The sequence below is a fragment of the Myxocyprinus asiaticus genome, chromosome 41 (genome assembly GCF_019703515.2).
Source record: "Myxocyprinus asiaticus isolate MX2 ecotype Aquarium Trade chromosome 41, UBuf_Myxa_2, whole genome shotgun sequence".
Taxonomy (NCBI): Eukaryota; Metazoa; Chordata; class Actinopteri; order Cypriniformes; family Catostomidae; genus Myxocyprinus; species Myxocyprinus asiaticus.
This window is the reverse complement of record NC_059384.1, coordinates 4,871,566-4,896,132: the sequence shown is the minus strand read 5'-3', so window position 1 is coordinate 4,896,132 and position 24,567 is coordinate 4,871,566. Positions and strand designations below refer to the sequence as shown.

Genomic DNA, 24,567 nt, shown 5'->3' with positions numbered 1-24,567 from the left:
TTGTTCAGAGACTGTTTAGCTAAGATGGAGCACTTGTATTAAAATAAATGGGAGAAATTGGAACATGCAATATAGCGGGTGTAGGAAAGGCAGTCCTACCTTACAGGTAAAAGAGCCAATCACTTTTTAGATACAGACATCACCTGTAAGTCAACTCGAGAAAATGTGCATGTGCATTAGCTGGGCCGGCCTGAAAAACAGTTATTTTTTGCTTGATCTGAGCTAAAGAAGAACAATTTATGATACCATTGTTGTCAGATTTTACTGCTGATTTTAAATATGTTCAGTTTTGGGAGATTTTGGTCTTTTTCTATTTAAGTAGTTAGGAGCTGTACTTTTATGTCGCTTGTATCCATAGAAAATAGCTGCCTGGGAGTGTTCCCAAGAGGGCTGCAGAGTGGGACTGTGGTTTTGTTCACTGGTGTCCAAAGGTTTGAAATACTCCTAATGGATTCACTCTAACATTTGTGTTTTTTTCTCTCTCTATTCAACAAGAATCTCTTTGCGACATCTTAATGGGTATATTTATATACTGAGCATAACGAGTCCTTGTTGATCACTGTATCTGAACTGAAAAAGTCCTATTTTCCTCCCTAAATGCCACATAATATTTATCATTTTGTATGACTGAAATCTTTTTAAACATACTGTAGTACTAAAAGTTAACCATGTAAAGATGCATAAAATAGCCGCTAATTTCGAGCCCTCATTTTAGAAGCATAATTTTCTGTTAAAGTGATAGTTCGCCCAAAAATTTTAATTCTGTAATTATTTCCAAACCATATGACTTTCTTACTTTCTTCTGTAGAACACAAAAGGAGATGCTATATAGAATGTTTGCCTGAGTCACTATTCACCTCCATTAGATGGAAAAATTATGCAATGAAAGTGGAAATATCTCCTTTTGTATTCCACAAAAGAAAGTCATACGGGTTTATAACAACATGAGGGTGAGTTAATGGGTGAGAGAAGTTTATATCTAACCGATAATGCTTGTTTGTTCATTTGTTAGTAGGTAAATGTGAATCTGTAATGTACAGATGTTGTTAATTCTAAACCTTGAATTTCACAGATTTTGAATTATTATTTGAGATGTTTTACCTCATTTATTGGTGTTTAGTCATTCTAAATTAAGACAGTATTACTAAGTGCATTTAAACAATGATGCCTGTAGTCCGGTATTTATAATATCTTTGTTTAATCTCAGTTGCAACAGTTTAGTGTGCAGCACACGTTTCCAAAAAGAGGAAGGCGTTTTGTAATGGTAGTCAATGGCGCAGTGGCTCAGTCTTTTGTTTGGAGGATAATGGGCCAGGTGTTTGTGCTCACAGGTTGCTACGAATGATAGTTTGCCCTTAAGGACACAACTCAAAACAACTGCTGAAGCTGACAATATGAAGTCTGCTCTTCTTCACGCTGCTGAATGAAAATGTGACACAATCACAGAGTCTGCTTTTGAGATGTACTTCACAGCTGTAGAAACAGGCACACCACTGATGCTTTGCCGGAGCATCACATTTATATGTCTATCAGAGAGGTTGAGGGATTTTAATGCGAATACAAATGTGTTTCGTTTTGGTTTTATTTAAAGTATGCTTGCATGAGATTAGACTGCTAGCTGGCGGGGAAAAGATTGTCCTTTTATCTCTCTCTCTCTCTCTCTCTCTCTCTCTGAGCCCATTCATGTTATATTTCTCTCTGCACCAGTGAATCTGATGTTTTGACCTTTGAAGGAGGGAGAGAAGTGTATGACGATGTGAGATGGAGTGTGTTTTTGATAAACGTCTCAATTGAAAATTGGAAATTATTAGCGAAAAGGTAAAATCAAGACAGAAATGGATGTGTGGTGTATTGCACGGCGAGATGAGAGGTACAGGACAGTGAGTGTGGTGTCACTGCAAAGGGGAGGTGACTGCAGCACTCTGCAATGCTGCAGTTCCCTTCATAGCCTATTGGGCGCTTCACTGTGTCGGACAAAGTGATGTGAGGGTCTTACAGACAGTGGGCTCTACCACCCTGAGGAGGCTTTTTAAACCGCAGAAGTGGAATGCATACACACTGCTGCTGGCGTCATCTTTAATGCCTACTGCAATCTCAGTTTTCTCTCTTTTGCTCTTTATATTTATCTTGTGTACTTGCTGCACCTTCTTTCTTTATCATGACCCTGTTGAAAACAACAGCTGGTCAGGTCGGTCTGTTGGCTGGTTTTAGAGGGATTTGGGGCACTTATCAGCTGATAAACCAGTTTTCAGCTTGTTACATGTCCTTTTAATTCTTCATTCTTCATTTTGTGATCTCTAGTTGCTTTTCATTTTTTAGGTCATTGTTCTGTCCCTCACAACAATACCTAAAAAAATATCTGTTATTAAATGGGTAGATTCTGACTGGATCAGTCTGGTCTCATAGCATCATGTTACTATACCTGGATTTTTGCAAAATGATTTTTACATGGCTCATTCTACGTATCGTGACAGTTTCCCAGTGAAATAAACACTAGAGGCGCAACAACAAAAATGACTTTTATTCACACAAATCGCAAGTAAAATGAAAATATGTCAGTACATAAACACTTGCTTTTTGTCCTGTTCCTTGTACAATGCTATTTTATCAAACTATAGTGCATGACTTGCAAGGCAATACATTTTAACATGCATTACATGACCAACTACATTTACAAGCTTGATCAAACATGATGGAATTGCGCAGTAGCTCCACTGATAGAGCGTTGCACTTGCAATGCAAAGGACAGGAGTACAAGTCCTAAAGAGCACATAAGTCGAAAGTGTCATAGAAGCACCACAAAATGATGTGGTTGCTTCACCAATTGAGTTTTTCATCTCACATTTGCTTTTATGACACTATCAGTTAGGTTTAGGTTTAAGGTTTCGTTTTATTTAAAACTCGATAGAGCATAAACCTTTGGGAGAACATTTAACTTTTCGCTTTTAGCGCCACGCAGTGGACGTTTCACCTCGGAACTGCCACGACACATGTAATGAACCACATACTATAATTTTGATGAGATCAGGCTTGATTGGATGAGCCACATTCAAAGCCACTGTAAAATGCTAATATATGCACACCTGTGACTGTACATACTATATTAATGCATCAAGTTGTTACTTTACACGGCAACCATAAACATCCTCTAGTTAGGCACTTGTAAAATAATTATTTGTATTAATATAATTAAAGGAATAGTTCACTCAAAAATGTAAATTCTCTCATCATTTACTCACCCTCATGCCATCCCAGATATGTATGACTTTCTTTCTTCTGCAGAACACAAATGAAGATTTTTAGAAGAATAGTTCAAGTGAATGGTGGGCAGGCCTTTGAAGCTCTAAAAAGCACAAAGGCAGCATAAAAGTATCTATATGACTCCAGTGGTTTAATCCATGTCTTCAGAAGCGATCCAGTTGATTTTGGGCGAGAACAGACCAAAATGTAACTCCTTTTTCACTGTACATCTTGATATTGCAGTCTCTAGGCACAAACATGATTTCAAGCTTGATTACACTTCTTAGTGCTTGACGCATGCACAGAGCGCTAGATGGCTCTAGAAACTGTAATCGAGCTTGAAACCATGATCGCCAAGGGGACTGCTGATAAGATGTACAGTGAAAAAGGAGTTACTTTTTGGTCTGTTCTCACCCAAAACCAACTGGATCGCTCCTGAAGATATGGATTTAACCACTGGAGTTGTATTTATTACTTCTGTACTGACTTTATCTGCTTTTTGCAGCTTCAAAGTTCCGGTCACCTTTCACTTGCATTGTATGAACCTACAAAGCTGAGATATTTTCTAAAAATCTTAATTTGTGTTCAGCAGAAGAAAAAGTCATACATATCTGGGATGGCATGAAGGTGAGTAAATGATGAATGAATTTCCATTTTTGGGTGAATTATTCCTTTAATAAATTTAAAACAGAAATGTGCCATTTCTATGCCACTACTGTCAAACAACAGAATTACAAAAATGACTGTTTTCAAACAGTTTTCCTGAACACTCCCATGTGTCTTCCATTGGTCGAGCAAAACAGATAGTCCCTCCACAAACTCATGCCATTGGTAGAGTAAATGTTGCTGTGTCTGGCTGGTTTGGAACTCAAACAAACAGAACAATGTTTTGATAGTACCACAGTGTTTAAACTTTTCAGGCAAATCAACTGAAGAATGGCTCACTTGTAATTATCTCTGTAAATTAAGCTGAAATAGAAGTATTTTAACATGCAAAAACACACACTTGGACACACTTGGAATTTAAAAAATTAAATTCTGTCATCATTTACTCATCCTCATATTATTTCAAACCCCTTTAAATTTCTTTCTTCTGTGGAATACAAAAGGATATATTTGACAGTATACCATTAACTCTCATAGCATTTTTTTTTCCTCCATACAATGAAAGTGAATGGTGACTGAGGCTATCATTCTGCCTAACATCTCCTCTTGTGTTTCACTAAAGAAAGCAAGTCATACGAGTTTGAAACCTAATGAGGGTAAGTCAATGATGACACAATTTTAATTTGTTGGTGAATTATCTATTTAAAGTTTTAGGTTTTAGGCTAAAACACCTCTTACCCTTGGTAAAATCACTGTAATGCATGGTCTCGAGGGGCTTATTTCTTTATTTCACTATTTTCTCACACTCTTTTTGTCTTTACCCTTCCTTTCATGTCATCTTCACATAATCTCATGCATTATCCCTTTCATTTGCTTCTGATCTCTCTTTTCTGGTCTCTCTCTCTCTCTCTCTCTCTCTCTCTCCTGTTCTCTCAATTTCCATTTTTTTTGCCAAGTACAGGAACATAAGTCACTCACTTCGGTCTTTTAAATTCCTCTTTCTCTCTCCCTCTCTCTCTCTCTCTTTCTCCCTTTCTCTCTGCCGGTGCTGGTCTCTCATCCTCTGTTCTCCCTCCCCCCTCTTTCTGCTGTGTTAATGCTAATGCATATTAGCATCAGGACTGCAGTCCTCACCCGTCTCTCGTTCTCTCCTTCCTTTTATCCTCACTCTCTCCTTCAGTTTCCATTTCCTGTTCGGTGCTAACAGCATTTTTGTATCTCGGTCCGTTGTGTTATTTTACACATACATTCCAACACAGAGAGACACACAGGGGAGGTTGAATGTGCTGGTTAATTATACATCTTCTCTCTCTCTGGGATTCAGGGATCCTCTTGGCACTCACATTATTTCTAAACCCTCTGTTTTGTTTCCTGCTTTGCTTTTTTCTTTTCTCTTTTTCTGTTTGCCTTTCTCACCTTCTCGTTGTGCCACCCACTCCAAACAACAACAACAACAACAACAAAATAAATAAATCAAATAAAACATCACCACTGCTGCTGAGCACAGTTCTGCTGCTTGCTTTACAAACACACACACGCGCACACACACACACAGCACAGTAAAACATTAACCCTTTCAGTTCTTAGTTTTTAGCACTTCTATAAAGCAATTCCTTTGTTATGTTAAACTTTGGCACATTGTCAGATTTTTTTTAACAGTTCTACAGTTCTGTATATCCTTCACAATTCAATCAGAATTACCTAATTATTCTCAATATTATTCCCTAATAATATTCCCGACCCATAACTGTTTGCATAAATGCAGTGAATTTTTTATATGTACATTCATTATTATAAAACAAAGATGTGTATCACTTGATATAGTTAACCATTCCCAATCATTTTGTTTTGTCTAACTTTCACTTATTCCACACCATCTTTTCTTTTTGTTTGCAATTCTTCAGTGCTTGAGTGTTTATTCCTGGTGCGCTATCCAAGGTGCTGAAATCAGCACCATTCAAACTTCCCAGAATCTGCGTGTATTTTCTTCAACACATGCCTTTCTCGCTCTCTCTATGAGCTTTTCTCACTTTTTCTCTATCTGTACTTTCACTAAGCTCACTTCTTAAATTGTTTTCTGCCATAAACCCTCTTCTGGGTGCAGTTAAGTGTCACATTACTCCATTAACTTGCACTCTGAGGTCACATTTATTCACTTGAACAGCCTTGAAATCACGGTGTGCTTATAATATTCTAGAAACATACTATAAGACTTGCCATTTATTTATATAGTGCGTTATATGCAGCATTCTAGCAGCTTTGCGGTGTTACCTACTTTTAGTTGTCAGAGCATGTACTTTCTAACTTTCAATTTCCTTTTTAAATAGTTTAAATTAGTGTAAATTACTTTTCTAGAAAACTTTAAACCAGTCAGAGGAATACTTTATTGTTTTTTGTTAAAAGCACATCCGCTATTTTAAAGTTTTAAGTTACTCTGCACTACATAGCATGCTCATTGCTATATTTATAGGAAGTGTAATAGCTTAGTTTATAAAATAACACATTAAACTACTTTAAAATGCACAACTGGAGAGAAAACAGTTTGCAGTGTCTTTTCTTACTCAAACACAATTGCATGCAAACACTATCAAATTTAGTAAATAAAGTCTTACCTAGGATAGTTTCATCTTCTCTCTTGACTTTCTTAATTTGCTTTCACTCCAGTTGTTTAAATGCAGTTCTGTTGAAGTTTATTAACTTTCACCTGAGAGCCAAGAGAAGAATTGTGTTAGGAAAGTGATGGAAGATGGAAGAGTGTTCAGCGGATACGTTTCTAGCAGCACACAGGCCAAATCTGAAAGTGTTATGGCATTAGAATGACTTAAAATGCCAGGATGAAAGATAAAAACAGGCAGAAAGAGAGGGTAAATAAAAGCAAAGTGTTTTGGAATGAGATAAAAATCTCTAAGAATGAATAGAAAAAGGAAGGGAAATGGATGTAGTGGAAAAGAGAAAAGTAAGTGATGCACAGGGTCCAGAGTGTTCTCAGTGAATTGTGATTCCTTAATGCGGAATTGTAGAGCAAGGGATGGGGGAGGAGGGGGGGGGGGGGTGCTACGGAGATGGGATAGTAAACTACAGCGAGCAAAATTGAAGTGGCTTTTTATTCTAAAAGCAAGCCAAATTGGAGTCATTTCAAATAGGGCTCATCAATATAATTGCAGAAAGAAGAGGGGGGATTCAGAAAGTAGGGTTTTACTGCAGCATAACTGAGGCTGCTCACTTGTTCCCAATCCCCTCCTGTTTGGTGATGCTTGGGCTGTGCTGTACTGCTGTGTGTGCATAATGAGTACCTTTCTCTCTCTCTCTTGCTCTCTCTTTCCTCCATGCAATAAAGCTGCAGTGAAGCTCTTGACTTATTAGCTGCTTCATTTAAAGAGACTGAGAGACAGAGAAAAAGAGAGAGGCAGATAGAATCTTAATCAGTCGCAAGAGTCTCTCGTCCTTTTGCATCTCCAGTGCACTCGGTGCATAGCTTTGTGAGTTATGGGCTGGGGGACATTTGAATGCAATAAGCATGTCCTTTTTACAAATCAGACAGATAGATTGCTTAAGGAGCAATCGATGCTGCTGTAACATGCATCAAAATAAATATGCCATGTTTTCAAGCATTGAATGATTTTAATTAATGCTATTAATGTTTGAGCGTTTGGGTGAGACAGAGGGATGCAAAATAATGCAGAACTTTTTGATTGACAGTTATTATCTGATACTCAAAACCTGATGCTTTCTATTCTATTACTCAATTGAAATGTAGTATGGTGACACTGCGTGTAGATTAATCGCTTCTGCTTGTACATTCTCATTTGTTGGTCATTTTTACATTTGCGCCCAGGAGCATTTTTACCTTTATGAGGACATATTTTTTCTACCCATTTAAAACATAAACTGTGTCTCACTTGTTTATGTCCAATACTTCAATTTAATACAAGTTCTGAAGATTGAGAATTATTATCTCTTACCCTAAGAATTAAATCCATGAGTTAATATTTTACGCCAGGTATAACAAATAAAAACAATTTATTAAGAGGGCATTTTTTGGCCTCACATTTTGAACTTCGGGGGCATTTTTGGTGGCACTTTTGCCCGGTGCCCTCCTAAATTGCTGACCCTGGATAAAACTGTCTGCTAAATGAATAAATGTAAATGTGTGCTCAGTTCACATAACTTCTCCTGTTTATCTCCTGTCCTGTGTTAAATAGGCTACAGCTTCAAAACCCTTTATTGCATGTAACATTTTAACCATGCAAATGCTTTTGAGTTGCTTAGAGATAATTGTTTGGCAATGCACAATGATTTATTTACATGCATATTTCATACATACCAAAAACTCTCAAGGTCACAGAGTGGAATTTTGCATCTGTAGTATTTTTGGCATTTCAATATAGTTTAGCTATAATTGTTAAATGTTAAAGATACCCTCCATCTTTACCTGTACTAAACATCTCTCTTTTTATCTCTCCCCACTCCCTCATGTCCCCCCACAGACCGCTCCTCTCTCCTCCCCTCTTCGTTTTTCTCTCCACCTCTCCCTTCCCTATGCTCAATTCGGTGTGTGTCTCCTCATTCAAAGGGCGCAAGGGTGGCAACAAGACGTCCAACAAAGCATGTTACAGCGCCGACATGACTTGCCCGTCGGAAAGCGAGAAAATCGTGATCAACTGCGGCGGCGTGCGGCACGAGACGTACCGGAGCACCCTGAAGACACTGCCCGGCACGCGCCTGTCGTGGCTCACTGAGCCCGACGCCTTCAGCAACTTCGACTACGACCCGAAGTCCGATGAGTTCTTCTTCGACCGACACCCGTCCGTCTTCTCGTTCATCCTCAACTACTACCGCACGGGCAAGTTGCACTGTCCCAACGACGTGTGCGGGCCGCTGTTCGAGGAGGAGCTCGCCTTCTGGGGCATCGACGAGACGGACGTGGAGGCGTGCTGCTGGATGAACTACCGACAGCACCGGGACGCGGAGGAGGCTCTGGACAGCTTCGAGAACCCCGAGCCGGAGGTTCCGGAGGACGATCCGGCTGCGCTGGCGGGGGACGGGGATTTAAAGCGCCTCTGCATGCAGGAGGACGCGAGGAAAGTGGGCTGGTGGCGCGTTTGGCAACCCAGAATTTGGGCGCTCTTTGAAGACCCTTATTCCTCCAAATACGCACGGGTGAGTCGCCTATTCAGCTTCCCTTTACCAATGAATGGACAGCTCTGTTAAACCAACTTGCTGGGTTGATAACGGAAAGGTTTTAGGTTCGAACCCCTGAAGGCTTGATCAGTAAACTATCATTGTGCCCATGAGGACCGAACCTGTAATAAATCTTCCAAATCACTTTGGAGAAAAGCTCATTAATTAGTCTCTGCTGTCTTTGAAGTCCTCCTAATATGTGTGTGCAGCAACTTGCTTTTATAGTATAACTTAAGGTAATGTTGCCTATTAGGCTACAAAATGAAAGGTTGAAGTTTCGAATCCCAAAAGTTGTACTGTAAGTCACTTTGGACAAAAGCTAAGTCTATGCAGGCTTTGAAGACCTCAATTCCTCCAAATATACTGTATATGTGTGTGTATTGGGCTACAAACTGAAAGGTTGTAGGTTCGAACCCCAAAAGTTGTACTGTAAGTCACTTTGTACAAAGGCTAAGTCTATGCAGGCTTTGAAGACCTCAATTCCTCCAAATATACTGTATATGTGTGTGTATTGGGCTACAAACTGAAAGGTTGTAGGTACGAATCCCAGAAGTTGTACTGTAAGTCACATTGGACAAAAGCTAAGTCTATGCAGACTTTGAAGACCTCAATTCCTCCAAATATATATGGTTGTCTATTGGTCTACGAAATGAAAGGTTGTAGGTTCAAACCCCAGAAGTTGTACTGTAAGTAATTTTGGACAAAAACTAAGTCTATGCAGGCTTTGATTGCCTCAGTTCCTCCAAATATATACAAGTATGTATTGGGCTGCAAACTGAAAGGTTGTAGGTTCGAACCCCTGATTCGGTGATTCATAAACTATAACGATTGTGCCCGTAGGCTTCACCTTACTAAGCACTCTTTGAGAACCCTATGACTGAGTTTTCAGCACTCCTTGACTAATGGACAATTCTTTAGTGTACCTCTATGTTAACCCATTTAAGTCACTTGAATTTGTAGTTTACCTTAAGGTGACGTTGTGTTTAAATATTTGGATTGGTAACTGAAAGTTTGTAGGTTTAATCTCCTGAAGGTTTGATCCATGAACTATTATAGCGCCCTTGAGTAAGACACTTCTTTTTGTGTATTGTACTGTGGGCTGTAAGTGGCTTTGGATAAAAGTTTTAGCTAAGGGACTAACTGTTACAGTAACATGCATTTGTAGTTCCACCTTTGTCATGTGACTGTTTTAGTGAATGGAAAAAGTTGCATGATTGCAGCAGTTGGCCAAACAAATCAGCCCGTCAAAACAAAATCAGACTAATCGAGACTATTGCCAATGCATATGTCTCCAGGATCATGCATTGTACCACTATCAGCCTCACATATGTCTGGACATAATTGCATGCACTGGATTGAGCATCATCATTTCCAGACTTTGTTTCAGATGTTTTAAAGTGTTGTGCTTTACAGTAGTGGCCACATAACAGTTATTGCATTTATAGACCATAAAACCGCTGCTCTAATGAATCTTTTATGCTTCCAATGGCCAACACAGGAAACACAGACACTGGTTTCTTAATCATGTCCTTGGAAATTTTCATGTGGATGCATGCTAATGTTTTAAGAGCTAATAACACAAGCTCACGTTGCATCTTACGTGATTATAACTGCGTTTTACTGAGGAAACTGTTTGCTTTTAAAGATATACAGTGGGATTGGTTTTATAGGATTTGATTGAAATGAAGAAATAGCCTATAATTGATCATAATTGATATCTTAGCTTAGAGACTTAGTTAAATGTTTAAAACCCAATTTTTTTTTGTGTGTGTGCACATGAGGTGGCATGTTCATGCAGTATACAGTATGTGTGTGTATGGGGGGAGAGTGTGTGTTTAAGTGACTGACTGAGGAAATGACCTAAGGCTCTGTTACAGGAAAGTTTCTTTGTCTATATAGAAAATCTATGCTCTTTTGCCAACATTGACCCAATTATAGAGCGCAGACCACATATTTTCAGGTTCATCAGCATATATGGTGATTATTTGTTGTAGCTTCCCTTTTTTGTGTGTCATGTTTGTAGATAGATAGATAGATAGTGAAGTACAGTACAGTACCTGTCTGTGTGTTTGTGCATTGAAAATCGGTTTATAGTTCACTGTTTAACACTGGATACCTGGGCAATGCATCTCCATTGTCTAAATGTCACTCACAGGTCAATATTTGCCACAGTTCATTCACCTTGCTTGTCAGCCATGGCTACTGTATAGCTATTGCTGTGTGCAGAAAAGCATGAACATGCATAGTCGCATGTACTATACACAAACACATCCAATTAGTAGTCAACCAATATGGGTTTTTTAATGGCCAATTCCAAAATGCTTCTATTTTACATTTAATTCCATTTTCTAGTTTGCATTTTCAAATTTAATACTTTTTCACATTATATATTTTCAGCATATCTATTTAAGTGATAAGTTGAATTGAAAAATTGACATAAATTTAAGAATTTCTTAGTATGTGGTATGTCCCCCTTTTGCTTTAATGACAGCATGCACTTGAGCTGGCATGGACTCGACATGTGAAAAACATGATGATCATGTTATCCATCATGATTTGAGAATGTTCCAATCAGCATCTTGTGTGTTTCAATGGAAGCAAGGAAATCTGATCTTTTTTTTTAAAGGAGTTAACATGGTCAATGTCACAAGTTTACTTGCATTTGATTAGTGACCTAGAAATAGTGCAGAATCTCAAGTATTTCTTATTCCTTTAAATATTTTGCAAAAAAAATAAATAAATAAAAATAAGAAAAAGAAAAAAAAACATTTATTTTTATTTGCAGGTTTAAATAAAAATTTTAATCCTATATTTTCAGTGTGGTTTCAGAAGTTTGGACCTCACTTAACATACTACAAAATAATGACAAAAAAAGTGAATGGTGACTTAGGCTAACATTCCAAGCTGGTCTTATAGAATCACATAACTATAACTACATTTTTGCAGATACATTTTACATGGCTCGTTGTCAGTATCATGGCAGTTTCCTGATGAAATCAACATTATAGGCGCTACAACAATAATAGCCCGTTTCCACTATTAGAGCTAAATGAGGGTTTGCTAGTGCGTGCCAGGGCCAGTTGCATTCCCACTGTCACTTCCGGGGCTTCATCGTGCCTCCTTGGGGCCAATGGCCTTTGGCCTGCCGATTACCCTTGGGTCAAACAAGGCAAACTGGGGATTGAGGCGGGTTCAGTGTCAAAGGTGGAGTTTCGCTGAACTTGCCAGGTTGTGTTTCCAGCCCACAACGAGAAAAAATAAAAATAAAAATGCGGGCACAGTACAACTAAAATAAAACTCACAGTGGACAAAAGGGTGCCCAAAGAAAGAACTTTCCATGGTTTGAGATCATGGATGCTGTGCTGGGACATCGTCCCGCTGTTAGTGAGGAGAACACTCGGGACACCATGAAAGTTACAGTCGCTGAGTTTTCAATGCTAACTTATCTTGCCAACTAGTTAATGTTTTCAAACGATATAAACTTGATATTATAGATAACTAGATAACATAATACCTCAGATTGCTTGTCAAATGGGCGGGGTGTGTGACGTTGGCACCAGGGCGGCGTATTAAATGGTGGGATCACAGATTGATTTTGGTCTCGTGGCTGGAGGTCCAAGGCTATTTCCCCGGCTGGCCATTTGATAGCCCTGGCTCGCACTGGCCCGATAGTGGAAAAGTGGCTAATGACTTTTATTGCCTTTCACACAAATCACAAGTAAAACAGCAGATTATCAGTACATAAACATTAACTTTTTGACCTGTTCCTCACACAATGCTATCTTATCACATCAAAACACTTTTACTATAGCGCATGACTTGTGAGGTGATACATTTTAATGTTTGCATTACATAACCAACAACATTTACAAGCTTGTTTGATCGCTTGCGTGGTCAAAAACTGATCGAGCACTGAACTTGTGATGCAAAGTACTTGAGTACGAGCTTCAGAAATGGCATTTTTCATCTCACATTTGCTTTCATGACACTATCGGTTGGGTTTAAAGTTTAAGGTAGGCAGGTACAGTAGGTTTTGTTGATTTCAAACTAAATAGAACATGAACCTGAACCTCAACTGTTTGGGAGAACATTTAACTCGTTTTTAGCGCCATACAGTGGGCATTTCACCTCGAAACTGCCATGAAACGTGTAATGAACCACACAGTATCATTTTGCAAAATGTCACAACATTTTCATGAGATGAGGCTCTAACATTCTGCCTTCTATCTATATCTTATCTATTCTGTCTCCTTTTGTTTTTCACCAAAAGAAGAAAATCATACGGGTTTGGATTGACATGAGAGTAAATAATAACAGAAATTACATTTTTGGGTGAACTATTCCCTTTAAATCCTCTACAACAGAACATTAGGCCTATGGCATGGACAAAAGAGAGTGAGAGATGCTGGCAGAAAAGAGTTATAGTGAAAGGACAACTAGAGGATGGTGAATGAAAGGATATTACTGGCGTGATTTAAAGCTGGTTGCTATAGGTTCACGGCACAGGTCAACTGTGAAACATTTATGAGGCGAGTGATAATCTGTATGTTACTCATACCAACAACAGTCTTCTCTCAGACCAACACACGTGAAGCTGCTTAACACACACACACACACACACACACACACACACACATGCACAACATTGCCGCAATACTACTCTCTACGCAATGAGAGCTGTGCAGCAGAGCAAGACGTGAGCGAGAGAGGGTGAGATAGATGCAGAATATCAGAAGGAATATGGGAGAAAAAACTGATGGAGGGATAGAGCAGAGAGAGATTGAAGGAGAGTGGATATTTAAAGGGATAGTTCACCCAAAAATTTAAATTCTGTCATCATTTACTCACCCTCATTTTAATTTTAAATCCATTTGATTTGGTGTGCGGAAGACAAAAGAAAATATTCAGCAGAATGTCCAAGCTATTAAATATCACCTTCCGTGTTCCATACAAGAAAGAAAGTCATATGGGTTTGGAACGACATGAGGGTGAGTAAATGATGACAGAATTTTCTTTGTTTGGGTGAACTAGCCCTTTAAGAGGGGGAGTGACTAGACATAAGAGGACATGAGAGAGAAATAAAAAGAGATAGACGGGAAAGAGAAATGGTTTATGGACTCATTATAACATCTTCAATTATGACTAAAGGCTCTGGCCGCCCTCCTCCCCCACATTCTGTTGACTTCTGATTGATCATCTATCAATTTCTTAGTCTATGTCTCTCTGAAGTCATTTGATCAACATGCACACACACAAAGCACTGTACAGCTGACTTTACTGCAAGTAATACTGTTCAGTGGCACGTGACACTCCTGAAGGTTATTGAGAATGAATCTTCTAATACACCCATTATAAACGGTCACACGGTGATCAATAAATCTCTCATAAACATTTACATTTGAAGGGTAAAAGAATAGTTCACCTTGAAATGAAAAATCTGTCATAATTTACTCACACTTATGTTGTTCCAAACTTGTTTGATTTATGCAAAAAGTTCCATGCAATGAAAGTGAATGGTGACTGAGGATTTTGTTCAACCTAACATCTCCTTTTATCCAATGATATCTAATACTTTGATTGATAGATGTGTGAGTGTTTTCTTGCAACAATTTGTGACAATCATTTATTCCTTTTGGGGGGGGTTTGGGGAACAATGGAGAGGTGACAGTAAATGGCCAGGAAAAGACTCGATCACGTAGACTCAGGTCGCCTATATACCTTGTATACCCATGGTACTCAACAGGCAGCCCACGGGCCGCATCTGGCTCGCAAACCATCTTTTTGTGTTCCATGTGATGTTGTCATCACATAAAATTTGTAAGTGTGTATGATTTTTTTAATGTTAATTTTCTAGAGCATTTACGGTAATTCTCAGTATTGATAAACTGCTGAACCGTTATAGAGGAAAAGAAACGGCAAACGGATAAAAATAATGAATTAAACTTCAAATCTGTGAATATAAATCTGATTATAAGACACATTATAAAACATGAGTGCGGGGTAAGTCTGCACGCACGCACGCAATGATAACAGTTTGTACACGCTCTCATTCACTTTAAACATGCACGCGCTGAGTCTCTCTTCCACACCCTGCTCGTTACTGCCATAGCACGAATCAACTGAGTCTCGGGTGTCTATATATGCTCGTCACGAACAGTAATAACAGGGAAAAAAGGGTAATCCTACAATGGAGTTGAGATATCTTCTCCCAAATTCTTATTTTTTGTGATTTGCGTTACTTACCTTAAAATAACTTTGAAAAGAGTGTAATAGATGATGTCTTATTGAAGCACTTTTGGAGCTATTGGATATAAATGTCTTGTTTTGAGGGCACTGTATCTCTGGTGTGTGTGTGTTCACTAGGTGGCCAGTGTGTCATGACAGTCTTTGACACTGACAACAAAACAGGTCATCATCTTTCTATATATGGCAAAAAACAAAAACAAACAAAAAAAATGTGACATTTCTCAAAATGTGTATTTTAACTGTACATTGTCATTTTTTAGAGTGGTGCATTCTGAAGCAGTATATGGCCAAATTTTAAAATTGTGAATCTTTTAAAATAAACAAACAAAAAACATATTGGCCTAGATATGGACTCATTACCTTAGAACTCATTAGCCTCATTAGAAGAATAGTTTTTATTCTTTTAAAGAACCACACTTTTACAAGAACTTTGCTATATATATATATATATATATATATATATATATATATATATATATACACACACACACACATATATACATATACATATATATATATATATATATATATATACACACACACACACATATATACATATACATATATATATATATATACACACACACATATATACATATACATATATATACATATATATACACATATATACATATATATATATATACATATATATATATATATATATATATATATATATATATATATATATATATACACACACACACACACATATATGCATATATATACACACACACATATATACATATACATATATATACACACACATATATACATATATATGTATATATGTGTGTGTGTGTGTGTGTGTATATATATATATATATATATATATATACACACACACACACACACACACACACACACACACATATATATATATATATATATATATATATATATATATATATATATATATATATATATATATATATACATATACATACATATATATACACACATATATACATATATATGTATATGTATATATGTTTGTTCTATATAATGTTTTATTTTACTTGTGTTAATTACATGTGTCCATGATGTATTAAATAGCATATAGCATAGTCTGCTTGCCTCATTAATATAAAAAAGTTATTGAAATATGTTTTAATAAATAAAATAAAAAAGAGTGTGACCCTCAAGGCTAAAGGTATCCTGCTTTCTGGCCCCCTGGCTTTCCAAAGTTGAGTAGCTGACAGCCTGATACCCTGCTGTATACTGTAAGAGCCTCCATGAAACTTGTCAGAGCAAGTGTACAACCCTAAGTGTACTACTAAATGTACTTCTCTTAACACAATTATGTCTAAATCTTGGAAGAGACCTGGAAGATGTCCATTGATGCAGAAATATAAAACATGAGACTCAAAGTATTTATATACAGTGTGTATTATGTAGGCTATATATGTTTCGTAGTAACATAAAAATAGAACGTTTTCTTCAGGGATATAGGAAGTAAATAATATTATACAGTAATTTAGTATCTTATTTAAAACATATGTGAACACACCATTTGGAAGAATCTAAAACAATCGTTAATGAAACTTGAATCATTAAGAGGAATCAGAACTAGAATCGGTAAATTTCTTATGACTCCCATCTAGGGTTGCAAAGGGCCAGAAAATTTCCTGAAACTTTCCAGAAACTTTCCATGGGAAGTTAAGCTGGGGAATTTTGGAAATATTGGAAAAAACTTTGGGCACTTGGCTATATGCTGCTGCATGTTTGTGGCATTCTTAACATAGGTCTTTGCACAGTATTTGCAAATGTACACAGCCTTTCCTTCTACATTGGCTGAAGTGAAATGTATCCACACATCAGATGGCGCATGTGGCATTGTTCTGTAGAATAAGATTAGAAAAAAGCTTGTAAAAAACACTAATGCAATGCCATGCACAGATATATATAAATAGTTAGCTAAACAATTGGAATATTCTGCAATGGTAAAACTATTTTACAATTGATGCTGGACAAATGAATAGAAATAGGCTAGATGAATAGATGAACACTCCTCAATCAGCATGCTAAATCAAACTATAACCTACGTTCTTGTATGATAACAGAAAACTGGCTAGCAGAAGGCAGAAGAAACAGCATCACAGTTGAGCTAGCTAGCACCATGATAGCTAGCCTCTTAAATTGTCAATGAAATGGTGTTAGCTAGCTTACATTTAGCATATCTGATTTACTGGCTAGCTAGCTACTGTATAAACACATTTTGATTTAGTATTTGCTAGTTAAACTTTAATACCATAGATCAAATATATTTACCCTAGTAATATCATCAAAACTTACTTGACTGGATGTAGTCCTTGGGCTCAAATGCAGTAGTGTGGCTTCAATAGTCCTGCTGTAGTAAGTAGCCTACAGTAAGTAGTGTGCTATGTGCATGTGATTAAGGAATGCGCAGGGTAGAAATTCAACTGAATTTGCATTAAATCTGGTTGTCTTAACCAAGATTATGCTGCAAGATGTTTTTTGGTTTTTTTTTCCCGTTAATTCCCATATATTCCCGTTAATTCCCATGGAAAGTTTCCAACTTTGAAAATTCCCGGAATTTTGCAACCCTGCTCCCATCCCTATTCAATACCATGGTAGTTGAGAGCGGGGCACAAACTAACACTTTTTGGTTGTCTTAAGTTTGTGTAAATGCATTTGGGGTTCGAAGTATTTTTCTTTTTTTCAGTTTTTTTTTTACATGTCTGGTACATACATGTGGTAATGTTTCATGAATACAGCATATTGTTTTTTTTGTCATCTACCTGGAAAAAAGGAAAGTGAAGTGTTATAAAGTGTCTCATAAGCGGGGCACATTGAAACAGGTGAGGGACACATTGTAACATGACTATATGAGAGCTAAAGTCCCCTTCTAACGATTGTATCTGATCTAATTAAAATACCTAGAAGATTAACCAAAATTATTATGTCAATAAAAGCCACTTATTAGCTTTGTCATGTATAATATAGCAATAATTTTCCACTTGACAATGAAGACACAACAAAGCCACAGCATTGGCCGAAATAGTGCATGGATTGATGGCACAACAAACACACACACACACACACACACACACAAACGCATATAGGAGAATTATGTAAATTACATATCTGACTGCATGGAATCGCATATAGTTTGTTCTAATTGGGGCACATGACGTTGTAACGCAGTGTTACAAGATGCCCTGTCAGGGTATCTGGGATTTAAACCTGGCTGGTCACTTCTGCTGGCTAGCTAAGAATTAAAATGCTATGCATGATGCTAGATTACAGATTGGAGATTAAAATAATACCAAGGTTGCCTTGTTTTAAATAAACACTAAAAACAGACATGAAAGTGAACTTTTGGAAGATATCACCAAAAGTTAATTTAACAGTAGCAAAAGTTCAATTTGACACAATTATTATTATTTTTTTTTTTTGCCACAATTTTTTCTCTGCACAGTGTTGATATGGCATCAAGTAAACAAATGACGTTTCGTCTTACCAGTTTGCATGGAAACTTTTAAACCATGTGTGTTACAACCAGCCCAGAGTTAGTTTGTGCCCCGCTCTCCCCTATACAGTATATACACCATGGTTTTGCAATTTGTTACCATCACTTTTCCATGGTTCGGGCAACAATTTTTTTAGAAGGGAAAGTAAAGTGTAAAAGACACTAGGTGCATCCCAAACCGCACACTTCTGCACTATTCTATGTCATTTTGTAGTGTAAATAGTGTAAGTAGTAGAGTAGTGTGTTTACACTGAAAATGCTTCACTAGTGAAGCTTCAGTGAAGACAGCACATTTCAAATGTGAGTTGAATGCTTTAACATCACCCAATGCTGTGTGAGTTACAAGTAACTAAAGTTAATGCACTAAAGCTAGCAGCAACACATCACATGCGTTTGAAACGTCACTTCCGTCAGCTGATGCAAACGTCAGCTGACAGCTCTGTCAAGGAAAGTACAGAGTTAAAATTCCTTTGGTGATGTCATTTCAACTGGATATTATAAGTGTCCCAAAGATCATTCCTGTCTTTTTCTTGATTATGACAACATCAGAAGCATTCTTTGGGATTATTGCTTTAAAAGGGAAAGTTAGTTTGTGTCGAAGATTTGGTAATTGTGTGTGTTTAAGCTGTTTTTGCTGACGTTAAAAATTATATTTTTAAGAAAATTGCTCTTGTTTCAACCTGTACACACTCTGATGTCCAGTAGCTGATATTACATTGTGATTTTACTCTGGTAATGTCTGCAGTTGCATGTTTGTCCACGTAAGCACATCAGCCTATGAAGATCATGTGTAACAGTAAGGTTTGTAAGTGTGAGTATCTTGTAATCTATACCAATTTACAGCCCAGACTCATACAGTGTATAAATGCTGATGGGTGCATAGTGCTTGCATGGAGTCTGCTTCCATCAACAGTTCTGAGACACACCGGCCCTCAAAGTCCTGGAACACCTCCTCCCATCGGGCCTGATCTTATCAACGGGGTGTCTGAATCCCATTCAATAGCAGTCATATTAAACAAACTGCTCTTGGCAGCTTTTTGTGACATTGGTCATTTTGTCAGGGACACTGTGTTTTGCTTAGTGAATGCACTGACATTGTTCCAAACATGAAAAGGACACTAAAGGAGATGCTTTAATAAATATTTCCATCTGTCTTTTCAATGCAATGGCTTTTGATAGTGACTTGAGCTTAAAAAAGACCAAAAGTATAATAAAAGTAGTCCTGCATGATATTCCAAGTCTTCTGAAGGCATACAATTTGATAAAATTTCAACAACCTGAAATTTAAGTAATTTTGCAGTGAAAATCTTGACATCAGTTGCGTGCTCTTAAGTGTGAACGTGTTCATGTGAGAACTTGCGTTGAAAAAGTTCTCTCATAGCACTCATGAGCGCACAATGGACGTCAAAATTTTGTATGATTTCAGAAGACTTGGAATATGATGCCCAAATTATTTGACTATTTTTTGTTTGTTGTTGTTTTACAAAATGTCACACAGTGTACCACAGCTTTTTCCCAAGATCTCACTGGGGTTATATTGTACATTCTGACAAGCAACAGTCGTAAAGGACTGTAAAAATTTTGCAGTGTGCATCCGGCTTTGGACCCATACAGTATTCAGTTGACTTGAGACTTGGATTTCCAATTAGATACTCATCAACAACAAGTCTATATGTTTATGAGGAAAGTCAAGTTTATTTCTAAAGCACATTTAAAAACAACAGAGGTTGAAGTAAAGTGCTGTACAATAGTAAGACATCCAAGTATAATAATAAACCATAAATAGTAATAACAGCAATGATTATGGTAATTTACAAAAATTACAACAGAATAAAAGACACAATAAACTAAACAAAGAAAAACAATTAGAACATAAACCAAAAACCATTTTATACCTCAAACAACCTCAAAATATAAGGAGTACAAATGAGCCTTTAAACTGGATTTAAAAATGGCACAGGTAGGCGAAGACCTAGCATGAATCGGAAGACTGTTCCACAAGTTAGGTGCAGCTACTGAAAAAGCCTGATCACCCTTGGACTTTAAGCGAGAGCGAGAAACGGAGAGAAGTAATTGATTGCAAGAACTGAGTGATCTGGATGCACAGTAAGGATCTTAAAAAGGCCTTAAAAACAAAAAGCAAAGGTCTTAAAATTAACTCTAAAACTAACTGGTAACCAGTGTAAAGATGCCAGCACAGGGGAAATGTGGTCTCTTTTCTTCATACCGTGCTGAGATGGAAAAAGCTTCCCCTCACAACAGCATCAACCTGCTTATCAAATAGCATTGCAGAGTCAAAGATTACAGACCTAACTGGTTACCAAGGCTAGATATGCAAGCTGAAGAGTCAAAAACAATTGCTTCAGTTTTGTCTTCACTGAGTTGGAGGACATTTTTTGACATCCAGTATTTTATATCCTCACGTCAGGAAAAGAGATTGCTTAAAGGGATAGTTCACCCAAAAATGAAAGTTCTCTCATCATTTAATCACTCTCATGCCATCCCAGATGTATATGACTTCCTTTCTTCAGCAGTCAGCAGTCTTCAGTATTTAGCTCAGTAGGACCTTATAATGGAAGTGATGGTAACACGATTTCTTATGCTCCAAAAAGCATAGAGAGTCAGCATTAACATCAACCATATGACTCCAGTTGTTAAATGAATGTCTTATAAAGCGATACAATTGCTTTTGGTGCAAAAAAGATCAATATTTAAGTACTTTTTAACTATAAATAATCGCTTCTGTTAAGCAGCGGTATGCACGTTTACAAGAGGGCTGAGGTGATCGCTGAATTTGTCTCTTGTGTGACGTATTGGTGTTGGAATGTTCACATGAGAAGTGACACATGCATGACACACCTGTAAGAACAGCGCTGTTCTGAGTAGGAAGAACGCTGTACAGACCGAACGCCATAAACAAATTGAAGCAAATTTAAACAAAGATGTCAGAACATTTTTATTTAAGAGGAGAAGAGCAGATACAAGTTTTTGCACTGCCATATTTATTTGAACCTGAGTACTCTGACCTGGAGATGGAGGAGGCTGGACCAACAGCAGCACAACAACAAGCCTCAGAGAGACTGAGAGCTCAGGAGACATGGTGGTGCACATGTAGGCAATACCAGGTAATGCCAACAGAGGTAGAGAGCGTCTGCTGAAATGAATAGAATGTTGCCATGCCATCACTGAAGGAGCTGCATGACCTTAGCCCTCTTGTGAACTCTCATACTGCTGCTTACCGGACGCGATGATTTATAGTTAAAAAGTACTTAAATATTGATCCTTTTTGCACCAAAAGTGATTGTATCGCTTTATAAGACATTCATTTAACTACTGGAGTCGTATGTACGACATTAATGCTGATTGTCTGTGCTTTTTGGAGCATCAAACTTCCATTATAAGGACCTACTTTGCAGAGATATTTTTCTATTTTTCTTCAAATGTGTTCTGCTGAAGAAAGGAAATCATATACATCTGGGATGGCATAAGGGTGAGTAAATGATGAGAGAATTTTCATTTTTAGGGTGAACTAACCCTCTAAGGAGCTGCTATCCTTTGAATTGATCGGGAGATAGAGTTTTGAATTGTCAACATAACAGTAGTATGAGATATTATATTTTTGAAAGATAGAGTCCAGAGGAAGCATATATAGAGAAAATAGTAGAGGACCCAAGATGGAACCCTGCAGAACGCCACGTGATTGGTGCTGAAGATGAAGAGAAACTGGCAATGCTGACAGACAAAGTTCTTTCTTTAGAATAAGAGGCAAACCATTTTAAAACTGGCCACTGGATGCCAACCACATTAAGAGAATATTGTGATCTATGTTGTTGAATGCTGCACTAACATCTATTAGGATTAAAATGGCACCATTCCCAAAGTCAAGGGAAAGCAGAATATCATCATGAGATTACATTTTTTTCTCTGAATATATATACATACAGTGTGTGTGTGTATATGTATGTATATATATATATATATATATATATATATATATATATATATATATATATATATATATATATTGAATATTTTGCATGAGGGTCCCCTATAGCTAAACAGTGTTGCAATATTCAGAGAAAAAAAATTATCTCATAAAACTAGAAAACCAGAAAACTATATAACGGTCGTTTACTAACAGCTTACAGATGGTTGGCAATTAAGGACACAGTTATAAAAACTCAGGACACTAAAGAGACCTTTCTACTGACTCTGAAAAACACCAAAAGAAAGATGCCCAGGGTCCCTGCTCATCTGCATGAACGTGCCTTTGGCATGCTGCATGGATGCATAAGGACTGCAGATGTGGCCAGAGCAATAAATTGCAATGTCTGTACTGTGAGATGCCTAAGACAGCGCTACAGGGAGTCAGGAAGGACAGCTGATCGTCCTCGCAGTGGCAGACCATGTGTAACAACACCTGCACAGGATCGGTACTTCCGAATATCACACCTGCGGGACAGGTACAGGATGGCAACAACAACTGCCCGAGTTACACCAGGAACGCACAATCCCTCCATCAGTGCTCAGACTGTCTGCAATAGGCTGAGAGAGGCTGGACTGAGGGCTTGTAGGCCTGTTGTAAGGCAGGTCCTTACCAGACATCACTGGCAACAACGTCGCCTATGGGCACAAACCCACCTTCGCTGGACCAGACAGGACTGGCAAAAAGTGCTCTTCACTGATGAATTGTGGTTTTGTCTCACCAGGGGTGATGGTTGGACTCGCGTTTATCGTCGAAGGAATGAGCGTTACACTGAGGCCTGTCCGTCGTGGTCTGGGGCGGTGTGTCACAGCATCATCGGACTGAGCTTGTTGTCACTGCAGGCAATCCTAACGCTGTGTGTTACAGGGAAGACATCCTCCCTCATGTGGTATCCTTCCTGCAGGCTCATCCTGACATGACCCTCCAGCATGATGATGCCACCAGCCATACTGCTCGTTCTGTGCATGATTTCCTGCAAGACAGGAATGTCAGTGTTCTGCCATGGCCAGCGAAGAGCTCGGATCTCAATCCCATTGAGCACATCTGGGACCTGTTGGATCAGAGGGTGAGAGCTAGGACCATTCCCCCCAGAAATGTCCAGGAACTTGCAAGTGGCTTGGTGGAAGAGTGCGGTAACATCTCACAGCAAGAACTGACAAATCTGGTGCAGTCCATGAGGAGAAGATGCACTGCAGTACTTAATGCAGCTGGTGGCCACACCAGATACTGACTGTTACTTTTGATTTTGACTGCCCCCCTTATAAAACTTATATATATATATATAATTATATAAACATTTTTAAAAATATATTAAATTAATTGTGCTGCAACAGGTTATAAAACTAACCTTCAACATATAGAAGAGTGTTCCCATAAGAGATTTAAAGGACTATTCCAGGTTTAAAACAAGTTAAGCTCCATCGACAGTGTTTGTGGCATAAAGTTGAAAAAATATTTTGGCTCGTCCCTCCTTTTCTTGAAAAATTAAAAAAATATTGTTGTGTTTAAAAGTAGAAATGTGAAGATTAATTTTATAAAAGAATATACCTGTACATTAATTTTTCTGTTAAATTTGTGAATTATTTGAGGTGTAAAGATGTTTAAATCATTGTTCCTGAGGCGGACTACTGTTCAACATTACGTCATCATGGCAACGAAGTTTTAGAATTGGCTATAACTGTACATAGAAAAGTTAGTAATAGATTTTAAATCATGTTAACACACATATGGTTTACGTCTTTGGCTATACTTTTGAAACATTATTTTAACGTTTACGGATTGGCCCCTCTGACTTCCATTTTAAGTGCCTCACAGT

At 37.8% G+C, this 24,567-nt stretch overlaps 1 protein-coding gene across 4 annotated transcripts in view; it reads left to right on the top strand.

The window, feature by feature from the left end:
- Window positions 1–24,567, top strand: part of LOC127431556 (potassium voltage-gated channel subfamily C member 1-like) — an 80,156-nt gene that overhangs the window by 5,101 nt on the left and 50,488 nt on the right. For all 4 annotated transcript variants that reach the window (XM_051682020.1, XM_051682021.1, XM_051682018.1 and 1 more), the window contains exon 2: window positions 8,334–9,006. In XM_051682020.1, coding sequence (XP_051537980.1) covers window positions 8,386–9,006 — 621 coding nt within the window. In that variant the 5' untranslated portion in view covers window positions 8,334–8,385. The remainder of the gene's footprint in view (window positions 1–8,333; window positions 9,007–24,567) is intronic.